At 46.0% G+C, this 23,945-nt stretch overlaps 1 protein-coding gene across 1 annotated transcript; it reads right to left on the bottom strand.

Moving 5' to 3' along the window:
* LOC121534301 (ethanolamine-phosphate cytidylyltransferase) lies at positions 1 to 21,253 on the bottom strand. The gene is made up of 13 exons (XM_045205723.1): positions 20,814 to 21,253; positions 12,660 to 12,748; positions 12,469 to 12,517; positions 12,156 to 12,268; positions 11,738 to 11,889; positions 11,360 to 11,401; positions 10,851 to 10,989; positions 10,624 to 10,706; positions 9,410 to 9,487; positions 8,726 to 8,791; positions 1,659 to 1,724; positions 1,441 to 1,529; positions 1 to 897 (listed from the first exon to the last, which is right to left on the bottom strand). The coding sequence occupies exons 1-13, from the start codon at positions 20,933 to 20,935 to the stop codon at positions 735 to 737; spliced, it is 1,251 nt and encodes a 416-aa protein (XP_045061658.1). The 5' UTR covers positions 20,936 to 21,253; the 3' UTR covers positions 1 to 734.
* Between the last annotated feature and the right edge of the window lie 2,692 nt (positions 21,254 to 23,945).

The raw sequence follows: 23,945 nt of genomic DNA, 5'->3' as shown, positions 1-23,945 counted from the left end.
GTTAGCTGGTGAGGGGGGGTGGGTCTTGGTTTGAGTTTGTGTTAAAATCTGGTTCTGCAGTTTGATCTGATCCGGTTTGGGTCAGGTGGAACCGGTTCGGCTGGGACAGGGGTGTCAAACTCATGCCACGGAGGGCCTAGTGTCTGCAGGTTTTTGGTTTTTCTTTTCAATTAAGACCTAGACAACCAGGTGAGGGGAGTTCCTTATTAATTACGGACCTTAAGTCATCAGGTCCAAGGGAGTGAAAACTGGCAGACACTCGTGACAAAAAGTGATGAAATCAACAGCCAATGTTTGCTTTCTTAATTGGGGCTATGACAGTCTATTACAAATCAGTCTGACAGAACATTTGACAGTATTTCAATCTGAAGGAAGTATGATATGAAGTGCCAAATGCGTCAAAGGTATTGGGAAGTTCAAAAGATCAGACAATAATGTTGTATGATCTGTGTAGAAAATAACATCATTTGTTATTTTTCCTCCAGTCTGATTTAGTTCCTGGTCTTGTCCACTCTGTTCTGAGGCTTCTGGGCATTGTAGAGGGAAACCGTAGATTAAACCGTTCAAAAGATAGCCACATTTGTAGGAAGAAAACAAAAAACTGTTCTAATTATTACAACCGGATCAAGCAGCTACCGGAGGTTACTGACAACCCCAGTTCTATGAACCAAGCGCTATTTTTAAAAAATAAGTTATTTCAGAGTTTCTCCAGTTTGGGAAACGCTGGGTTAGGATCAGTTTTGGGACAGCTGGATCTGGTGTGAACTAGTTTGATCTAGTTGCTGTGCTGCCTGGGCCTTGTCCCCAGCCTGCTCTCCCTCTGCCTGGCGCTTCATCGCCTCAAACACCGCAATCTCCTTCGCCTCCTTCTTCTGGTTCCTCGCCTCAAACTGCAGCCTGGAGCGAGAGAACCAAACAAACTTTATTTGTGTAGCGCATTTTGTGCAGGTAGCAATACAAGAAGCTTCACAGGATTTACAAACATGAAATAATACCAAATAAATAAGGAGGGAGAGATGGATGAAAAAGAACCAGATGAGGGGGAGAGGACCAGATGAGGGGGAGAGAACCAGATGAGGGGGAGAGAACCAGATGAGGGGGAGAGGACCAGATGAGGGGGAGAGGACCAGATGAGGGGGAGAGGACCAGATGAGGGGGAGAGGACCAGATGAGGGGAGAGGACCAGATGAGGGGGAGAGGACCAGATGAGAGGGGGAGAGGACCAGATGAGGGGGGAGAGGACCAGATGAGGGGGAGAGGACCAGATGAGGGGGAGAGGACCAGATGAGGGGGAGAGGACCAGATGAGGGGGAGAGGACCAGATGAGGGGGAGAGGACCAGATGAGGGGGAGAGGGGAGACAGAAGGTAGACAGTGATAGATGGGTGAGACAGACAGACAGACAGACACTTCAAGGCTACTGTGTGAGAGAGGCCCTTACCTGTTCTTGATGATTCTCTGGACGATGTCATCGGTGGTCAGACAGTTACTACTGTCTACTGTACGGAAGATATCTCTCTTCTTAGGCTCCTGGGGGACACACACACACACACAATAACATGCAATCACACAAAAGACAGATAATCACTCACGAATACTGCAAAACACACAGACAAACACACACACACACACACACACACACACACAGTCAGTACTCACAGCGTAAGGGTCTGAAGTGTCCTTGTCAGGAAACACCTCCGTCTTCCCATGACACACCAGGTCCACCTACAAGAAGTGACATCATAGATCATAAGACAATAGTCAATAGGATCAATAATATCTATAGTATAACCTACATGATTGGTCATACATATCTATGGTATAACAGGAAGTGACATGGACCATTTTAAGATATGATCAATAATATCTATGGTATAACCTTTATGATCATACTTATACATAGTATAACCTAATCATACATTCCTACGGTATAACAGATCAATAATATCTATGGTATACCATATACGATCATCCACATCTGTAGTAGAAGAAAGTAGATATCTATGGTACACCTTATGGTGTCTTGGTTCACCTTGGCTTATTCACCAGGAACTTCAACCCTGGCCTGCAAGGCTACCATTAACTACCGTAGACGGAGGGAAACAGTGGAAAAGTGAGAGAGAGAGAGAGCTAGAGGGAGAGCGCTACTAGAATCTGAAGTCAAATGTCTTCTGTTTGCTGATGATCTGCTGCTTCTGTCCCCACCAAGGAGGGCCTACAGCAGCACCTAGATCTTCTGCACAGATTCTGTCAGACCTGGGCCCTGACAGTAAATCTCAGTAAGACAAAAAAATAATGGTGTTCCAAAACAGGTCCAGTTGCCAGGACCACAAATACAAATTCCATCTAGACACCGTTGTCCTAGAGCACACAAAAAACGATACATACCTCGGCCTAAACATCAGCGCCACAGGTAACTTCCACAAAGCTGTGAACGATCTGAGAGACAAGGCAAGAAGGGCCTTCTATGCCATCAAAAGGAACATAAAATTCAACATACCAATTAGGATCTGGCTAAAAATACTTGAATCAGTTATAGAACCCATTGCCCTTTATGGTTGTGAGGTCTGGGGTCCGCTCACCAACCAAGAATTCACAAAATGGGACAAACACCAAATTGAGACTCTGCATGCAGAATTCTGCAAAAAATATCCTCAGTGTACAACGTAAAACACCAAATAATGCATGCAGAGCAGAATTAGGCCAAAACCCGTTAATTATCAAAATCCAGAAAAGAGCCGTTAAATTCTACAACCACCTAAAAGGAAGCGATTCCCAAACCTTCCATAACAAAGCCATCACCTACAGAGAGATGATCCTGGAGAAGAGTCCCCTAAGCAAGCTGGTCCTGGGGCTCTGTTCACATACACAAACAGACCCCACAGAGCCCCAGGACAGCAACACAATTAGACCCAACCAAATCATGAGAAAACAAAAAGATAATTACTTGAAACATTTGAAAGAATTAACAAAAAAACAGAGCAAACTAGAATGCTATTTGGCCCTAAACAGAGAGTACACAGTGGCAGAATACCTGACCACTGTGACTGACCCAAAATTAAGGAAAGCTTTGACTATGTACAGACTCAGTGATCATAGCCTTGCTATTGAGAAAGGCCACTGTAGGCAGACCTGGCTCTCAAGAGAAGACAGGCTATGTGCACACTGCCCACAAAATGAGATGGAAACTGAGCTGCACTTCCTAACTTCCTTCCAAATGTATGACCATATTAGAGACACATATTTCCCTCAGATTACACAGACCCACAAAGAATTCGAAAACTAACCCAATTTTGATAAACTCCCATATTTATTGGGTGAAATACCACAGTGTGCAATCACAGCAGCAGGATTTGTGACTTTTTGCCACAAGAAAAGGGCAACCAGTGAAGAACAAACACCATTGTAAATACAACCCATATTTATGTTTATTTATTTTCCCTTTTGTACATTAACTATTTGCACATATTATGACATTTGAAATGTCTTTATTCTTTTGGAACTTTTGTGTGTAATGTTTACTGTTAATTTTGATTGTTTATTTCACTTTTGTTTATTATCTACTTTACTTGCTTTGAAGTAGAGAACTAGCGAGGGAGAGAGGGAGAGAACTAGCGAGGGAGAGAACTAGCGAGAGAGAGAACTAGCGAGAGAGAACTAGCGAGAGAGAGAGGGAGAGAACTAGCGAGGGAGAGAACTAGCGAGAGAGAGAACTAGCGAGAGAGAACTAGCGAGAGAGAGAGGGAGAGCGAGAGCTAGTGAGAGAGGGAGGGAGAGAGCTAGCGAGAGACAGAGGGAGAGAGAACTAGCGAGAGAGAGAGAGAACTAACGAGAGAGAGAGAGAGAACTAGCGAGAGAGAAAGATCTAGCGAGAGAGAGAACTAGCGAGAGAGAGAACTAGCGAGAGACAGAGGGAGAGAGAACTAGCGAGAGAGAGAGAGAGAGATCTAGCGAGAGAGAGAACTAGCGAGAGACAGAGGGAGAGAGAACTAACGAGAGAGAGAGAGAGAGAACTAACGAGAGAGAGAACTAGCGAGAGAGAAAGATCTAGCGAGAGAGAGAACTAGCGAGAGAGAGAACTAGCGAGAGACAGAGGGAGAGAGAACTAGCGAGAGAGAGAGAGAGAGAGAACTAACGAGAGAGAGAGAGAGAACTAGCGAGAGAGAAAGATCTAGCGAGAGAGAGAACTAGCGAGAGAGAGAACTAGCGAGAGACAGAGGGAGAGAGAACTAGCGAGAGAGAGAGAGATCTAGCGAGAGAGAGAACTAGCGAGAGACAGAGGGAGAGAGAACTAACGAGAGAGAGAGAGAGAGAGAACTAACGAGAGACAGAGGGAGAGAGAACTAACGAGAGACAGAGGGAGAGAACTAACGAGAGAGAGAGAGAGAACTAGCGAGAAAGGGACATCTGTAGACTGTCTGCTATACACTGCCAGCCGGTCACTACTACAGCACCCCAGTCTGTAGACTGTCTGCTATCCACTGCCAGCCGGTCACTACTACAGCACCCCAGTCTGTAGACTGTCTGCTATCCACTGCCAGCCGGTCACTACTACAGCACCCCAGTCTGTAGACTGTCTGCTATACACTGCCAGCCGGTCACTACTACAGCACCCCAGTCTGTAGACTGTCTGCTATCCACTACCAGCCGGTCACTACTACAGCACCCCAGTCTGTAGACTGTCTGCTATACACTACCAGCCGGTCACTACTACAGCACCCCAGTCTGTAGACTGTCTGCTATACACTACCAGCCGGTCACTACTACAGCACCCCAGTCTGTAGACTGTCTGCTATACACTACCAGCCGGTCACTACTACAGCACCCCAGTCTGTAGACTGTCTGCTATACACTACCAGCCGGTCACTACTACAGCACCCCAGTCTGTAGACTGTCTGCTATCCACTACCAGCCGGTCACTACTACAGCACCCCAGTCTGTAGACTGTCTGCTATACACTACCAGCCGGTCACTACTACAGCACCCCAGTCTGTAGACTGTCTGCTATCCACTACCAGCCGGTCACTACTACAGCACCCCAGTCTGTAGACTGTCTGCTATACACTACCAGCCGGTCACTACTACAGCACCCCAGTCTGTAGACTGCAGGGGCGGTGTGTTCATTAGGGCGATATGGGCGACGCACTGCCAAACGGGAAAAGGAAGGGATTTTTTTTCTAATCAATTATATCACGGCAACAGTAGTTCAGTGTTCTAATCTAGACGTCTGATCTGACTGCCACTAAATGTCCAATCAGGCTAAAGTCGTGCTTCAAATGTCCCCGCCCGTTTTGGGGCGATTTCAGTCAGGTTGAAAATCGCCAAGAAGTCTCTCATAGCCTCTAATGTAAAATATTTTTTTTTCAAATATCAGAGCTTTCAATACAATCTCTATGGGTTTCTGAGGGCTTGCACTTACGCGCTTTCGTCATACGTAACGTAACGTAACCATGAACGTAACTAAGAAACTACTCTTTCACCCTGAAGGCGGCACGGCAGACAGCACCGCTTGGACAGCGACTGGTGTAACCGACATGCACCATCTTTCAGAAAAGATTAAGAAAAATGAGCTGTCAAAGACCCACATGGATAGCTGTTTGAGATTGTCTGCTTTGGGGAGAGTGAATATATTTACTACGACACTAGCTGTCCGCCGCCACAACGATGAGGTTAGCAACAGCAGAGTCGTGAACACTGTCTACGAGAATCGAGACGACCTCATAGAATGTTTTGAAGCCATCCGGACGGGTTCATTCATTCACGGGTTCATTCACATAGACAACAATACTGTACAAAGCCAACAAACACATTGGTCTGTTTGCCTTCAGGGACTCCTCTCAACAGCAGCTGCAAGAAGCAACAGGAGCCAAAAGACCCAGAACAGCTTTGAGAGAAGAGGAGAAGCAGAGGCTGTCTGAAGAGGTCTGCAACACCATCCTGGATCACACCAAAGAAAGGTTCTCTTTCTCTGGCCACCTTGTGAGTGCTACCTTACTGCAAGCAGACATGTTTGAAAGGTACTGCCATTCAAAAAAATAAAAAATCTGTTCATGTTCATTTTTACAAATCTATACAATTGGCCAGAATATGGTTGTTCATATTTACAAATCTATACAATTGGCCAGAATATGGTTGTTCATTTTTACAAAGCCATACAGATAGCTGTGTTTACCTTTTCTAGAAATTACTTTCAAATTCTGTTTTCAGGCGAAATGTCTATCACTGTTCATTTTCACAAATCTATACAAGAGGGCAGAATATGGAAGTCTATAAAAATTTCTTATTACCAATAACTTGCATCAATGTTTTCAGTAGCCTCTATCAAAAGCTCCTGCTTGCTTGTTGTGAATTATGCTCAGGTGCACATATTTCCAATTCAACCATGAGGCAAAAAATGTGGTAAAAGCTCTTGTTGATCCTGCAATCTGAACAAATACCAAGATGCTGTATTTTCAGCTGATATTTAATTTGTTTATGGAAATGCATATTGTTTATGCAGTGTTGAGGAATGTGAAAGAACACCCTTGATTAATTTTACTGTGATAACTTATTTTGATTTTGTAAGCCAACACTTTTGAGATCAGTCAATAAATGCTTCTGGTATTGACTTATATGCTGCCCCTGTCTTCATGTTGTTGCTGGACATATCTTTTTAAAAATGTGTGTAGGTCACCTAAATCGTCAGAAAAATTGCCCCCCCTGAGAATTTTTTCAGGAGCCGCCACTGGTAGACTGTCTGCTATCCACTACCAGCCGGTCACTACTACAGCACCCCAGTCTGTAGACTGTCTGCTATCCACTACCAGCCGGTCACTACTACAGCACCCCAGTCTGTAGACTGTCTGCTATCCACTACCAGCCGGTCCCTACTACAGCACCCCAGTCTGTAGACTGTCTGCTATACACTACCAGCCGGTCACTACTACAGCACCCCAGTCTGTAGACTGTCTGCTATACACTACCAGCCGGTCACTACTACAGCACCCCAGTCTGTAGACTGTCTGCTATACACTACCAGCCGGTCACTACTACAGCACCCCAGTCTGTAGACTGTCTGCTATACACTACCAGCCGGTCACTACTACAGCACCCCAGTCTGTAGACTGTCTGCTATCCACTACCAGCCGGTCACTACTACAGCACCCCAGTCTGTAGACTGTCTGCTATACACTACCAGCCGGTCACTACTACAGCACCCCAGTCTGTAGACTGTCTGCTATCCACTACCAGCCGGTCACTACTACAGCACCCCAGTCTGTAGACTGTCTGCTATCCACTACCAGCCGGTCACTACTACAGCACCCCAGTCTGTAGACTGTCTGCTATCCACTACCAGCCGGTCACTACTACAGCACCCCCAGTCTGTAGACTGTCTGCTATCCACTACCAGCCGGTCACTACTACAGCACCCCAGTCTGTAGACTGTCTGCTATACACTACCAGCCGGTCCCTACTACAGCACCCCCAGTCTGTAGACTGTCTGCTATCCACTACCAGCCGGTCCCTACTACAGCACCCCAGTCTGTAGACTGTCTGCTATCCACTACCAGCCGGTCACTACTACAGCACCCCAGTCTGTAGACTGTCTGCTATCCACTACCAGCCGGTCACTACTACAGCACCCCAGTCTGTAGACTGTCTGCTATACACTACCAGCCGGTCACTACTACAGCACCCCAGTCTGTAGACTGTCTGCTATCCACTACCAGCCGGTCACTACTACAGCACCCCAGTCTGTAGACTGTCTGCTATACACTACCAGCCGGTCCCTACTACAGCACCCCAGTCTGTAGACTGTCTGCTATCCACTACCAGCCGGTCCCTACTACAGCACCCCAGTCTGTAGACTGTCTGCTATCCACTACCAGCCGGTCACTACTACAGCACCCCAGTCTGTAGACTGTCTGCTATCCACTACCAGCCGGTCACTACTACAGCACCCCAGTCTGTAGACTGTCTGCTATACACTACCAGCCGGTCACTACTACAGCACCCCAGTCTGTAGACTGTCTGCTATACACTACCAGCCGGTCACTACTACAGCACCCCCAGTCTGTAGACTGTCTGCTATACACTACCAGCCGGTCACTACTACAGCACCCCAGTCTGTAGACTGTCTGCTATACACTACCAGCCGGTCACTACTACAGCACCCCAGTCTGTAGACTGTCTGCTATCCACTACCAGCCGGTCCCTACTACAGCACCCCAGTCTGTAGACTGTCTGCTATCCACTACCAGCCGGTCCCTACTACAGCACCCCAGTCTGTAGACTGTCTGCTATCCACTACCAGCCGGTCCCTACTACAGCACCCCAGTCTGTAGACTGTCTGCTATACACTACCAGCCGGTCACTACTACAGCACCCCAGTCTGTAGACTGTCTGCTATCCACTACCAGCCGGTCCCTACTACAGCACCCCAGTCTGTAGACTGTCTGCTATCCACTACCAGCCGGTCACTACTACAGCACCCCAGTCTGTAGACTGTCTGCTATCCACTACCAGCTGGTCACTACTACAGCACCCCAGTCGGGAACAATGCCCAGTCCCATACACACAGGACAAAGGTCCGTTTAAACACACTACAGGTCATTGTACATGTTTCCCCCTAAGAGAAGCTAGGCATGTTAGGAAAGATGTCTGTCTCTTCTCCCAGTCAAACAATACCATTGTTTCAATGTGTCTGGGTCTTCCTGTTTGTCTCTCTGTGTGTGTGTGTGTCTCACCTTGAAGTGGTCCAGCAGATCTTTACCCACAGCGTAGGGAGCCCCGATCACCACCTCTGATACATACTGGAGGAGGAGGTGTGTGTGTGTGTGTGTGTGTGTGTGTGTGTGTGTGTGTGTGTGTGTGTGTGTGAGTGAGAGAGAGAGAGAGAGAGAACCAAGTTACATGATAGAAAATAACTAAACAAACAAAATAACAGAGCAAGTTGAGGGGTCGGAGTGTGTTGTTGTGAGTGTTGTGTAATGGTTGTGTTTAGGTCGAGGGCTGACTATCAACACTGTGTCTTAGCTCTGGCACAGGACAGGGAGACAGTTTCAGGCTTTGTGTTAACGCTGAATGGTTATGGAATTGCGTAATCCTGTGTGTGTGTGTGTATAAATACCCTTTGTGTGGTTTGAGCAATCGAGTGCTGTTTTGGATTCGGATAACGACTTCATAAAACACATTCTCAGGACACGTCGACACACACACATTAAAATATGCATGCAATCACACACAAACATATGGTTTGAGATGAACACACACAGACACCGGGAGGACAGAGGCTCATTGTTCTGTAGCTGGTCTGATGAGAGCTGAATGGAGGAGAGAGCCTACCGTCCTTCAGTGTGTGTGGACATAGCTTTAACAGTCTGTGACTACTGAGCCCAGGGGGTTACAAAGAAGCGGGTGTCTGTTCTCACCCTGCAGGCCAGGACACTCAGGGTTCTCTCGTGGATGTTCATGATTGGGTAGTTCTTCCCTTTGTAGCGATTAACTTCCTGGTTGACAGAAAAACACAACAACCAATGGACAGGCTATTTACTGGCTTTCGACCAATGTCAGGATATTTTACTAGCTCTCGACCAATGACAGGAGGCTTTATTGCAATGTGAAACAGGGGTAACGGAGGTTACATAGACTTCGATAGACATCGCATCATTGTATCTGTCCCATTATGGCGTCTGTGAGAGCAGGGGCAGCGCCATTGAGGCCATCTCCATTTTGAAGTGGTCCATTTTCTTCTTCTACTACTTCTATGAGTTGGTAAACAAACTGAAAGGGTGCATACTGCCACCTGGAGTGTGTTGTTTGAACAGGTAGAAAGCCAAGGTTGCCGATTTACTGCCACCTGATGTTATGGAGTGTTTGCTCACGAGTATAATTAATTGGCTGATCCCTCCTGATGACCTGGATGGAACAATGTGAGCCCAGTTGACTACTTCAAAATGGTGAAAGTCCTCAATGCCCATGTTTTTGGCCAATAGTGGTGTCTATCTAAGTCTATGGGAGGTTACAAAGTGAAGTAGGTTAATGTTGCCTCTAGACACTGATCTTAGGTCAGTTTTGTGTTCCCCACTAATGGTGAAGCTTAAGATTTGGCCCTTTTTCCATTATATATATATATATTTTTTAATCTATTTTTGGTTCCAAGCAGACTTTTTTACATGAAGACTGAGTTGAGCACAGTCTCCTCGTGCTAGGATTTGATCCTTCAGCATTCCATCACAACTGACCTTAGAACAGTATCTAAAAGGAATAGGATAACCCCCCCCACAGTTGAGGACCAATGACAGAGTATTTATACTGGCTCTCAACCAATGGCAGCATGTTTTATTGGAATGTGAAACAGATTGGGGAACACGAGCAGCGAGGCCCTCTGTAGCTTTATTAGACCTGTACATCAATCCTTCATAAAATGTACAGTCAATTGGATCCACATGTTTCTCTTTAACAGTGTGTGTGTGTCTGTGCGTACCATGGGCCTCTGTGTGTGTGAGCTGGCCAGTGAAACAGTAGGAAAGTCAGGTTTGCATGTATACCCCCCCCATCGTGTCTACAGGGTTATAAAACCACATTCTCCATAGAGAATCTGATGGCGTTTGCTGAACGTGTGTGTTTAAGTGTGTGTACATACCTGGTCAAAGTGCAGTCCCACGATGACGTAAGGCCTCTCAGCCTGTTTGTAGACCGTCTCCAGGAAGTCAACATGACCAATGTCTGACGGAGAGGAGTGGTCAAGGTAATAACACACACAGAGAGAGAGAGAGAGAGACAACCACCCTTTGACTCGGTCTCTCTCACAGACAAACAACCACCCTTTGACTCTGTCTCTCTCACAGACACAGCGGTACATAAGGATACGGAAGAGGTCGAAGGCCCCGGCTACGTAGATGATGGTGTCCCCAGGTTGGGGCTCCTGTCCTGAGGCAAACTGGATGATCTTCTGGGACGTCTGGAGGAACTGGGACACTCCCGTCCATGGACTGTGGCCCTTAGGACCCTGGGAAGAACATGGAGGGCAGGAGAGATAGAGAGGAAGGGTCAGTTATACTCCAAACCCTAGCTTCAGAAAACCAGGCTTCTCACAGTTGTTGGAAAGCCTGGGGAAGTAACTCCTCAGAAAGCAGTCTCACGTGGTTGTTCCAAAGTTACATTTTGTTTCCAAAAAAACGTACTTACATTTATATTTGCAACTTTCTAAACGTTTCATCTGAATATACTACAGTACTATTTTCATTGTGACGTACAGCACACCATGGTTGTATTGAGCAGTGTAATTGCGCCCCCATGTGTTCAGAATAATCCACAACAAAAAATAGTTTTTTCATCTCCAGTTCCGCTTCAGAATATATTTGAATAGTAATATTTACCTTCCCAAAGTTGTCTGTGTGCTGTTGGTAGTCTGAGTTGTCCTGTAAACCGACAGAGGGAGAGTTTTGCTTGTGTGAATTCTGCCATTACAACAGTGTAAAGCCCCAGGAGGTTGGTGGCACCGTAACTGGGGAGGACGGGCTGGTGGTAAAGGCTGGAGCGGAATCAATGGAACGTTATCAAATACATCAAACGCCTGGTTTCCATGGTTTCCATGTGTTTCATACCATTCGCTCCGTTCCAGCCATTATTATGAGCCGTCCTCCCCTCAGCAGCCTCCCTGGTTCACACACACACACACACTAAGGTGACTGTAGGGTCAGAGTGCTCTGTGTGTGTGTGTGTGTGTGTGTGCTGCATGTCTGTGCAGTACTCACGATGTTGCTGTGGTGGGCTTTAGTCATGAGCAGCATGCGCCCCACCAGGTCTGTGGTTGAGACCCCCTGGGTGCGTCTGCACTCCCGGTACCGGCCCTCTCTCTTCACCTCCGCATACGTGTCCTTACCGTCCACCGTCAGAGTGATGTCATCTAAGGTAAACAAGGACAATGTTGTAGTTAGTTTTCTGACATCAACATGAGATGGAATCCCCCCGACACTGTTCTGCCGCTCTACATCTATAGCCTGGAATTTACATTCTGAACTGTCTAAATAAAGAGGGAAATATGGAAGGAGGAGGAGTCTCTGTTCTCCTTTAAAATATATATATATATCCCCCCCTGGACTATCAGTCCTCCCTCTCCCCTTTACCTCCCTCCTCCCGCCACCCCTCCCCATCTTCTCCCTCCCCTCTTACCTCCGTGGACGCAGAAGTCACTGTTGTATTTGTCCAGTGTGTCCAGTGTGGTGACATAGGGAGCACCCTCTACGATCTCATCCACCCACTTGATAGCCTGCACCATCTTATACCTACAACACCATTCCAGAACTTTATTGCCCATTTACATGAAAATTAAATGTAGTGATTTTCTTACTGTTTTTCAACAGAACTTTGTACAAGTGTCAGCAACAAGCTGAACTGTGAGTACAACTTACATTTAAATTTTAACATTTGGAAATGCTAACTAAAACAAACAAAAGATATCAGAATAAAAAAGTTACAGTTCTACCTCTCTGCCTGGGTGAAGACAGGAGGACCCTTGTGCTTCGAGATCTCTCCTGAAGGAAGGAAGGAGGAGGGGAATTAGTGTATATTACTGTTCTGTTGTCCAGAGGGAAACAGAGAGAGAAGTGAAGAAACAGCAGAGAATGAGATACTTGTGATTAATACCTGTGTGTGTGTGTGTGTGTGTGTGCTCACCATCCGTGTGTACGCCAACGATGAGGTAATCTCCCATGGCCTTAGCCTGTCTCAGCTGGTTGGAGTGGCCATAGTGCACCATGTCATAACTACAGGACAGGAAGAGAGGGCATGATGTCATAACTACAGGACAGGGAGAGAGCGCATGTCATAACTACGGGACAGGGAGAGAGCGCATGATGTCATAACTACAGGACAGGGAGAGAGGGCATGATGTCATAACTACAGGACGGGGAGAGAGGGCATGATGTCATAACTACAGGACAGGGAGAGAGGGCATGATGTCATAACTACAGGACAGGGAGAGAGGGCATGATGTCATAACTACAGGACAGGGAGAGAGGGCATGATGTCATAACTACAGGACAGGGAGGGAGGGCATGATGTCATAACTACAGTACAGGGAGAGAGGGCATGATGTCATAACTACAGGACAGGGAGAGAGGGCATGATGTCATAACTACAGGACAGGGAGAGAGAGCATGATGTCATAACTACAGGACAGGGAGAGAGAGCATGATGTCATAACTACAGGACAGGGAGAGAGGGCATGATGTCATAACTACAGGACAGGGAGAGAGGGCATGATGTCATAACTACAGGACAGGGAGAGAGGGCATGATGTCATAACTACAGGACAGGGAGAGAGGGCATGATGTCATAACTACAGGACAGGGAGAGAGGGCATGATGTCATTAACTACACACACACACAGAGAGAGACACACACAGTGTGCGTATAACTGAGCTGGTCTAAAGGAGGGGCTAGTGTATGTTATGAGTAGTAGCCGGCCCTATACTTGATAGTTGCCATCTGTATCCACTGGTAGATGCCTGGCCTGCCTGTAGACACCTCTAATGGAATAGATATGGAGGAACCTCTCCACTTACACACAGCAGACCCATCACCCCACACAACCTTACAGCCTGCTCCGTCCTCCTTCTGTCCTCCCTTCACATGACTACCAGCCATGGTATGATTTACACCTAACACAACAAGTTACGTTTCTCAAGTTAGGATTCAGCCCTAGGAAAGTACAATGTGTGGATCTAGCAGTATGGGAGTCATCCTCTCTCTGTAATGTGTGTGTGTGTGTGTGTGTGTGTGTGTGTGTGTGTGTGTGTGTGTGTGTGTGTGTGTGTGTGTGTGTGAGAGAGATTACCGATTCCTCTCTGTAATTAACCCCAGGATTACCATGGGAATTATCCCTGAGGTGTAACCAAGACGACACACACACTATCCCTAGACCTGGAGGAGACAGGCAGATCAACTGGAGACTCCCAACAACTCTACTTTATACTGGCAGTATAGTACAGAGAGCCTACCTCTGATAGATCTGTCCTTTATACTGGCAGTATAGTACAGAGAGCCTACCTCTGATAGATCTGTCCTTTATACTGGCAGTATAGTACAGAGAGCCTACCTCTGATAGATCTGTCCTTTATACTGGCAGTATAGTACAGAGAGCCTACCTCTGATAGATCTGTCCTTTATACTGGCAGTATAGTACAGAGAGCCTACCTCTGATAGATCTGTCCTTTATACTGGCAGTATAGTACAGAGAGCCTACCTCTGATAGATCTGTCCTTTATACTGGCAGGATAGTACAGAGAGCCTACCTCTGATAGATCTGTCCTTTATACTGGCAGTATAGTACAGAGAGCCTACCTCTGATAGATCTGTCCTTTATACTGGCAGGATAGTACAGAGAGCCTACCTCTGATAGATCTGTCCTTTATACTGGCAGTATAGTACAGAGAGCCTACCTCTGATAGATCTGTCCTGTCCACATACCTTGCTGGGTTTTGAACAAACAGCCACTAGTTCATTCCGCTATGTAAAGAAATCATTCTGAGTGCACTATGTAGGCCTTGTAGGAAATAGGGTGCCATTTGGGACGTAGTACTCTGTAACAAACTAGACTAAGTGCTTCTGTTTTATTTTTATGTACTCCCTCTCTCTAGGCATATCTCTCCTCTTTCTCGCCCTCTCTCTAGGCATACAGTGGGGAAAAAAAGTATTTAGTCAGCCACCAATTGTGCAAGTTTTCCCACTTAAAAAGATGAGAGAGGCCTGTAATTTTCATCATAGGTACACGTCAACTATGACAGACAAAATGAGAAAAAAAATTCCAGAAAATCCCATTGTAGGATTTTTTATGAATTTATTTGCAAATTATGGTGGAAAATAAGTATTTGGTCAATAACAAAAGTTTCTCAATACTTTGTTATATACCCCTTATTGGCAATGACACAGGTCAAACGTTTTCTGTAAGTCTTCACAAGGTTTTCACACACTGTTGCTGGTATTTTGGCCCATTCCTCCATGCAGATCTCCTCTAGAGCAGTGATGTTTTGGGGCTGTCGCTGGGCAACACGGACTTTCAACTCCCTCCAAAGATTTTCTATGGGGTTGAGATCTGGAGACTGGCTAGGCCACTCCAGGACCTTGAAATGCTTCTTACGAAGCCACTCCTTCGTTGCCCGGGAGGTGTGTTTGGGATCATTGTCATGCTAAAAGACCCAGCCATGTTTCATCTTCAATGCCCTTGCTGATGGAAGGAGGTTTTCACTCAAAATCTCACGATACATGGCCCCATTCATTCTTTCCTTTACACGGATCAGTCGTCCTGGTCCCTTTGCAGAAAAAACAGCCCCAAAGCATGAAGTTTCCACCCCCATGCTTCACAGTAGGTATGGTGTTCTTTGGATGCAACTCAGCATTCTTTGTCCTCCAAACACGATGAGTTGAGTTTTTACCAAAAAGTTATATTTTGGTTTCATCTGACCATATGACATTCTCCCAATCCTCTTCTGGATCATCCAAATGCACTCTAGCAAACTTCAGACGGGCCTGGACATGTACTGGCTTAAGCAGGGGGACACGTCTGGCAATGCAGGATTTGAGTCCCTGGCGGAGTAGTGTGTTACTGATGGTAGGCTTTGTTACTTTGGTCCCAGCTCTCTGCAGGTCATTCACTAGGTCCCCCCGTGTGGTTCTGGGATTTTTGCTCACCGTTCTTGTGATCATTTTGACCCCACGGGGTGAGATCTTGCGTGGAGCCCCAGATCGAGGGAGATTATCAGTGGTCTTGTATGTCTTCCATTTCCTAATAATTGCTCCCACAGTAGATTTCTTCAAACCAAGCCGTTTACCTATTGCAGATTCAGTCTTCCCAGCCTGGTGCAGGTCTACAATTTTGTTTCTGGTGTCCTTTGACAGCTCTTTGGTCTTGACCATAGTGGAGTTTGGAGTGTGACTGTTTGAGGTTGTGGACAGGTGTCTTTTATACTGATAACAAGTTCAAACAGGTGCCATTAATACAGGTAACGAGTGGAGGACAGAGGAGCCTCTTAAAGAAGAAGTTACAGGTCTGTGAGAGCCATAAATCTTGCTTGCTTGTAGGTGACCAAATACTTATTTTCCACCATAATTTGCAAATAAATTCATTAAAAATCCTACAATGTGATTTTCTGGATTTTTTTTTCTCAATTTGTCTGTCATAGTTGACGTGTACCTATGATGAAAATGACAGGCCTCTCTCATCTTTTTAAGTGGGAGAACTTGCACAATTGGTGGCTGACTAAATACTTTTTTTCCCCACTGTATCTCTCCCTCTCTCCTCTTTCTCTCCCTCTCTCTAGGCCTATCTCTCCCTCTTTCTCTATGCCTATCTCTCCCTCTGCTCTCCCTCTCTCTAGGCCTATCTCTCCCTCTTTCTCTCCCTCTCTAGGCCTATCTCTCCCTCTTTCTCTCCCTCTCTATGCCTATCTCTCCCTATTTCTCTCCCTCTTTCTCTCCCTCTCTCTAGGCCTATCTCTCCCTCTTTCTCTCCCTCTCTCTAGGCCTATCTCTCCCTCTTTCTCTCCCTCTCTCTAGGCCTATCTCTCCCTCTTTCTCTCCCTCTTTCTCTCCCTCTCTCTAGGCCTCTCTCCCTCTTTCTCTCCCTCTCTAGGCCTATCTCTCCCTCTCTCTAGGCCTATCTCTCCCTCTTTCTCTCCCTCTCTAGGCCTATCTCTCCCTCTCTCTTCCTCTCTCTAGGCCTATCTCTCCCTCTTTCTCTCCCTCTCTCTAGGCCTATCTCCCTCTCTCTCCCTCTCTATGCCTTTCTCTCCCTCTTTCTCTCCCTCTCTAGGCCTATCTCTCCCTCTTTCTCTCCCTCTCTATGCCTATCTCTCCCTCTGCTCTCCCTCTCTCTAGGCCTATCTCTCCCTCTTTCTCTCCCTCTCTAGGCCTATCTCTCCCTCTCGGCCTATCTCTCCCTCTCTCTCCCTCTCTATGCCTATCTCTCCCTCTTTCTCTCCCTCTCTCTAGGCCTATCTCTCCCTCTTTCTCTCCCTCTCTCTAGGCCTCTCTCCCTCTTTCTCTCCCTCTCTCTAGGCCTATCTCTCCCTCTTTCTCTCCCTCGCTCTCGGCCTATCTCTCCCTCTCTCTAGGCCTATCTCTCCCTCTCTCTAGGCCTATCTCTCCCTCTCTCTTCCTCTCTCTAGGCCTATCTCTCCCTCTTTCTCTCCCTCTCTCTAGGCCTATCTCTCCTCTTTCTCACCCTCTCTCTAGGCCCATCTCTTCCTCTCTCGATCTCGTAGTAGAATCTTTCTCGCTCTCTCTCTGCCCCCCTAAAAGACCCCTCTTCTACCCTCTAAAAAGATGCCAAGAAGACCCCTCTGCTACCCCCTAAAAGACCCCCCTGCTACCCACTAAAAGACCCCTCAGACACCCTCTAAAAAGATTCCAACAAGACCCCTCTGTTACCCCCTAAAATACCCCAACAAGACCCCTCTGCTACCCTCATGCTGTATCTGTCACTGGACGATATGTTCACTATGTTGGTTAGTTATTTATATCTACTATTCTGGACTGCCATGTCAAAACAAACTAGCTTTCTGCCTGGGTCCACGAGGGGCAGAGTGCCTGTGTGTGTGTGTGCCTGCTGTGTGTGTGTGTGTGTGTGTGTGTGTGTGTGTGTTGTGTGTGTGTGTGTGTGTGTGTGTAGAGAGCAATGTTTATAGCTATGCCACCACCAGCACCAGTCACACGGTGAGAACGGGTGAGGTGGTGGTGGGGGGGTCAGTTGGCTCTCGCCACAAGTAAACTCAGCAAGACCATGTCAACGTCCCAAATGGTACTCTATTCCTTACATGGTGTACTACATTTAACCAGAACATTATGGGCCCTGGGCAAAAGTAGTGCACTATAAAGGAAATAGGGTTCACTTTGGGACACTACCCATATAGGCTATATAGTATTACAGTAAGTGCACTATAGGGCTCTGATCAAAAGTGGTGCCCTTGGTCAAAAGAAGTGCACAATATAGGCTGCCATTTTGGCCACATCCCATGATGAGCAGGCTGTAGGTACTAGGTGGTGTGGATGGGCGGGAGTGAGAGACTAGCCCTGTTTGGCCACATCCCATGATGAGCAGGCTGTAGGTACTAGGTGGTGTGGATGGGCGGGAGTGAGAGACTAGCCCTGTTTGGCCACATCCCATGATGAGCAGGCTGTAGGTACTAGGTGGTGTGGATGGGCGGGAGTGAGAGACTAGCCCTGTTTGGCCACATCCCATGATGAGCAGGCTGTAGGTACTAGGTGGTGTGGATGGCCGGGAGTGAGAGACTAGCCCTGTTTGGCCACATCCCATGATGAGCAGGCTGTAGGTACTAGGTGGTGTGGATGGCCGGGAGTGAGAGACTAGCCCTGTTTGGCCACATCCCATGATGAGCAGGCTGTAGGTACTAGGTGGTGTGGATGGCCGGGAGTGAGAGACTAGCCCTGTTTGGCCACATCCCATGATGAGCAGGCTGCAGGTACTAGGTGGTGTGGATGGCCGGGAGTGAGAGACTAGCCCTGTTTGGCCACATCCCATGATGAGCAGGCTGTAGGTACTAGGTGGTGTGGATGGCCGGGAGTGAGAGACTAGCCCTGTTTGAGTACTCTCAAAATGCATCCTTCCTTCCTCCTCCCCCCTTCTTTGAAATAGCCTAATCACTGATCTGGTTTCTGTTAATAGGTGCAAGCTAAGTAGTAGAATCCTTTACTTTCACCTATCCAGCCATGTTGGATCAGTGATAGTAAGCCAGGGTCGTATTTCCTATTGATTTAGTGCACACCGTAGCAGTTTGCAACAAAACTAAAACAAGCGCATTTCTTTTTGGACAAGTTCAGTTAATGAATATGGCCCAGGTAAAGTATTTGAACCAAGCCAGAGCAAGGGCATCAGAGCATGTTATTGACCTTGGCCAATGAGTTACTGGGTGTCTCTCCTGTCTCCTCTCTAATCCACAGGGAGATAAAGGTCACTGCAGGTCATTTTTCCACCTGGCAGACAGCAGCATCGATCACAGAGCATCTACCTCATCCTCATCCTTATCCTTATCAGGGGAGTAAGGAAGAAGTTGCCTCTAGAGTAGACACTGATCTTGGGTCATTTTGGCATTTCCCCCATTAATGGCTAAGGTTAGGATTGGGGGAGGGGAAGACTATCCTAGATCTGTACCGAGGGGAAACATCACCCAGGAAGGAGCCTTATCAGGCATTAATGTCTTCTACAAACTTGAATAAAGGCTTATTAGCTACTAGTCAAATAAAATTGTATTTGTCACATGCGCCAAATAAAACAGGTGTAGACTTTAACTAATACCAGGCTACTGCTGAAAGTAAATGGGTGGCAGGTAGCTTAGTGGTTAAGAGCGTTGTGCCAGTATCCGAAAGGTCGCTGGTTCTAATCCCCGAGCCGACTAGGTGAAAAATCTGTCGATGTGCCCTTGAGCAAGGCACTTAGCCCTAATATCTCCTGTATGTCGCTCTGGATAAGAGCGTCTGCTAAATGACTAATAATAATGTAATAATGTAAACAACTTTTTGTTTGGGGAAACAAACATCAACCTGATAAGATCATCTGATAAATTACCAAAATGTTAATGTAAACAAGCACGTTGCACACTAGGAGATGTGACACTATGGTCAACTGATAAGGGTGGACTTTGTAACCTTACTTCCTTGCCAACTGGGTTGGGTAGCTAGCTATGTCACTCTGCACATTGTCCTCTGACAACAAAACAAGTGTTGCAACATACAGTAGGGTTGCCATGTATATCCTTTGCCCCACAGAGCTCGTCATCATGTTTACAGTTAGCTATTATAACAGTAATAAGAGGTCTTAGTTTGGGCTAGTCTGTTCTGGGTTTGTATACCTTTCAATAGCATGAAATTGATATCTAGGTAGCTAAAAAAAAGTGACTTTCAGATCAATCAACGAATGACCGTTCTTCCTGCCTACCAACCGTTGCCAGCCAACTACAGTAGGCCAGCTATAGATGAGAAAGGCTGTAGCCATAGATATAGCTAGAACTTATATATTGTCTATGGCTGTAGTAAACTAGCCTGGTGCCAGTCTGTTTCTGCTCCATTGCCAATTCCTCATGGAATTGTCATGTTTAGCTTGACAATAACAATGCAATGGAGTAGGAAAAAGCACAACCCGATTTGGGACCAGGCTACTAGTTAGCTAGCAGCAAGTCAGCAACTGCACTGTACCAACTTTTACCAAGCTATTTCCAATATCCATACATCATAGTGACGGCTAAGGTTACGTAACATCCTACCTAAACCATGTGCACATAAACTTCAGTCTAGCTGAGATCATTCCGTTCCTACTGGCTGTTGGTCGACTCTGGCAGGCTGTGATCACATTAAACAGCCCCTCTCTCAGAAACGTGGCAACTGAAACAGTTTAGCTAGCTAGTAGGTACTGTAGTTCTCTGACTTTAGGGGTATTTGTGATTGAAGTCACGAAATAATCACGCTTGTAGCCACTTTTGTTTGGCCAGGCAGCAACACTCAAGTTCATGTTTACAAAGTAGCAAAAATACCTAGTTAGCCGGCTTGTGCTGAAGCTGAATGTAACGATGTGCCGTTATAACGTTATCTAGCTTAGTGGTTATAGTCAACAGTTGATCGACCAAAATGTTACATTGTTGCTAGAGCTAACAGTTGGTTACTAGTGTAGCTGACGTTACCTAGCCACTTAACTTACTCAGACAAGTCACTATGCAAAACAGACTACCAAAAATGAAATAAACCATTTTAGCAGCTAGGCAACCTTGTACTTGTAGCTAATATAGCTAGCTGGATAGTAGGCGTAGCTACACGACTTACCACCCATCACACCACACCCGGACAGAGCGCTTCCTCTTCTCTGGGCTGCAAGCCAAGTCTCCCGGCTTAGCACCGCTCTCTATCCCCGGCTCATTCGATGTGTGGTGACCGTTCTTGATCATTTTGTTAAAATAATATTAAAACTCTGAGCTAAAACCCCACAATAATAAAATAATGTCGTCAAGTTAAAAGGACGGGTTGGGCGATCTCATTCACCGGCTTTAATGAAGAATGATGCCGCTGGTGGGACAACGCCTCCTTTCGCGTGAAAACGGCGTCATGATCGAACCATGAATCCTCTTAGGTAGCGGCCATGCTGGTTGCGTAAACACTCATATCACGTGATTAGGGACAGCATAAACACTCATATCGCGTGATTAGGGAAACCAGCACAACGTAGATTATGGGTGTGTCCGTAAATTCAGAGCGTTTCGCGGAATAGGCTTGATCCGAGCGTTCTGACCTCACAACGCATTCAAGCGCTGGCTAGCTACATCCAGAGACAAATGAGAGAACACCTCACTCTGACCATTTTACTCGACCTGGATAGGCTGTCTTCATGTTATCCAGATCGTTGGTGTTTGTAACTGTGCTGCTGGCAACAATTTAATTAGGCTTTTTGCCGACGTTTACCGAGACCAGACATATTCAATGGGTGTTGAGCTTTCGTAAAGTCATCAGTTATTCTGCGCTCTGGCACACTCAGAAGAGTGATCTGAAATCGGAGTAGATAGCCAGAGCGAATTTACGAACGCACTCTATACATTTCCGATAAAACTACGCGATTAGTGTGCAAACAAAGTACCAAAACACTTTCCTGTCAACCAATGTGTTTGAAAGAGAGAAAAAATACAGCAGGCAAAGTTTGAATAGATTCTATGGCACTTTTTGAAATTATAGTAACAGTACAAAAACAGTCAAGGGGTGGACAACGTATACGTCACAGTAGCCCAAAGGCAGGCAGATGGTGATATTGAGTCGTTTCATCTTATTGTCCAAAGGTAATGCATGCAGCCATCTATACACTCATATCATATCAAATCAAATGTTATTGGGCACATACGCCAATACAACAGGTGTAGACTTTACAGTGAAATGCTTATATCCCCGCTATACACTCATATCCCCATGGACCGGTTCGGTTCATACATAAAACCATTCAGGCCGCAAAGTTGTAGATTTCCTCCTTAAAGGGGAAGTTTACCTAAAATCCCAAACTTCCAAAGTGATTCCATACATTGAAATTAGTTAGGTGGAGTTTGCCTTCTCCCCCTCTCTCCCTGTTGTTGCAGTCGGCCACATTAAATAATAATATAAAATAATCACAATTGTTTTAGGTGGAAAAGTACACATTTTCTGACTTAAAGCCGATAGTACGTTTGGTTAAAATAGTTAAATTGGCCGTACCCTTTCAATAAAATGAATAATTTGTCCACAATTCACATATTTCTCAATTGCTCTTTGACTGACAATGGAGCAACGCACAAAGACATGTCACATGACTCATTTTTGCAGCTGTCCAGTTCTACACTGTAGGGAGAGCGAGGGGGAGAAGGCAAACTCCACCTAACTAGTTTCAATGTATGAAATCACTTGGGAAATGTGGGATTTTAGGTAAACTTCCCCTTTAACTCGATTTAATGGCAAGAAGGCAGAAAAAACAATAACCCGGAAACTGTGTGTACTTTCTTTATGAAACACCATTTTCAACCACCATGCTACAGTGGCCAATGCTAATCCCAGATGTTGCGTATCGCGTTCAGTCAATCTGGTCTTTTATTTTGAAAACTATCAGACTAGGGGTGAAACAAACAGACTGTTGCTGTAGTGGTAAAGTGGTGAGGTTTTAATGGGAGTAGAGTTAGTTGGTATAGTGGTGAGGTTTTAATGGGTGTAGGGTTAGTTGGTATAGTGGTGAGGTTTGTAATGGGTGTAGAGTTAGTTGGTATAGTGGTGAGGTTTTAATGGGTGTAGGGTTAGTTGGTATAGTGGTGAGGTTTTAATGGGTGTAGGGTTAGTTGGTATAGTGGTGAGGGTTGTAATGGGTGTAGGGTTAGTTGGTATAGTGGTGAGGTTGTAATGGGTGTAGGGTTAGTTGGTATAGTGGTGAGGTTTGTAATGGGTGTAGAGTTAGTTGGTATAGTGGTGAGGTTTGTAATGGGTGTAGGGTTAGTTGGTATAGTGGTGAGGTTTGTAATGGGTGTAGGGTTAGTTGGTATAGTGGTGAGGTTGTAATGGGTGTAGAGTTAGTTGGTATAGTGGTGAGGTTTGTAATGGGTGTAGAGTTAGTTGGTATAGTGGTGAGGTTGTAATGGGTGTATGGTTAGTTGGTATAGTGGTGAGGTTGTAATGGGTGTAGGGTTAGTTGGTATAGTGGTGAGGTTTTAATGGGTGTAGGGTTAGTTGGTATAGTGGTGAGGTTGTAATGGGTGTAGGGTTAGTTGGTATAGTGGTGAGGTTGTAATGGGTGTAGGGTTAGTTGGTATAGTGGTGAGGTTTGTAATGGGTGTAGGGTTAGTTGGTATAGTGGTGAGGTTTGTAATGGGTGTAGGGTTAGTTGGTATAGTGGTGAGGTTGTAATGGGTGTAGGGTTAGTTGGTATAGTGGTGAGGGTTGTAATGGGTGTAGGGTTAGTTGGTATAGTGGTGAGGTTTGTAATGGGTGTAGGGTTAGTTGGTATAGTGGTGAGGTTGTAATGGGTGTAGGGTTAGTTGGTATAGTGGTGAGGTTTGTAATGGGTGTAGGGTTAGTTGGTAGGGCATTTTTTCCCTTTTCCTCCCCATCTTTTGTCTCTCCCCTTTTTGTATCAATGTGTTAAGGGAGTACAGTAGGTTGTGGGGTATGCACCTCTTAGTTAGATGCAATCAGCCAATACAATAAAAAAAAGAACAGACGGCTGCAACCTGATTGGCTAACAGCAATACACAACATCCGGGACTAGCATTAACTACTCTACCGTGGTGGTGGAAAATGGTGTGTCATAAAATAAAGTATGCATATTTTCCAAATGTTTTCCCTCCCTCTCAACATTAAATCCAGTGGAGGAGGAACTCGGCGCCTTTGCAGCCTGAATGGAGAATGTTTTATGTACGAACCGGTCCACAGGGGACACGGCTGCATACATTTCCTTTG

The sequence above is a fragment of the Coregonus clupeaformis genome, chromosome 20 (assembly GCF_020615455.1).
Source record: "Coregonus clupeaformis isolate EN_2021a chromosome 20, ASM2061545v1, whole genome shotgun sequence".
Classification (NCBI taxonomy): Eukaryota; Metazoa; Chordata; class Actinopteri; order Salmoniformes; family Salmonidae; genus Coregonus; species Coregonus clupeaformis.
This window is presented reverse-complemented; position numbering and strand designations above follow the sequence as displayed.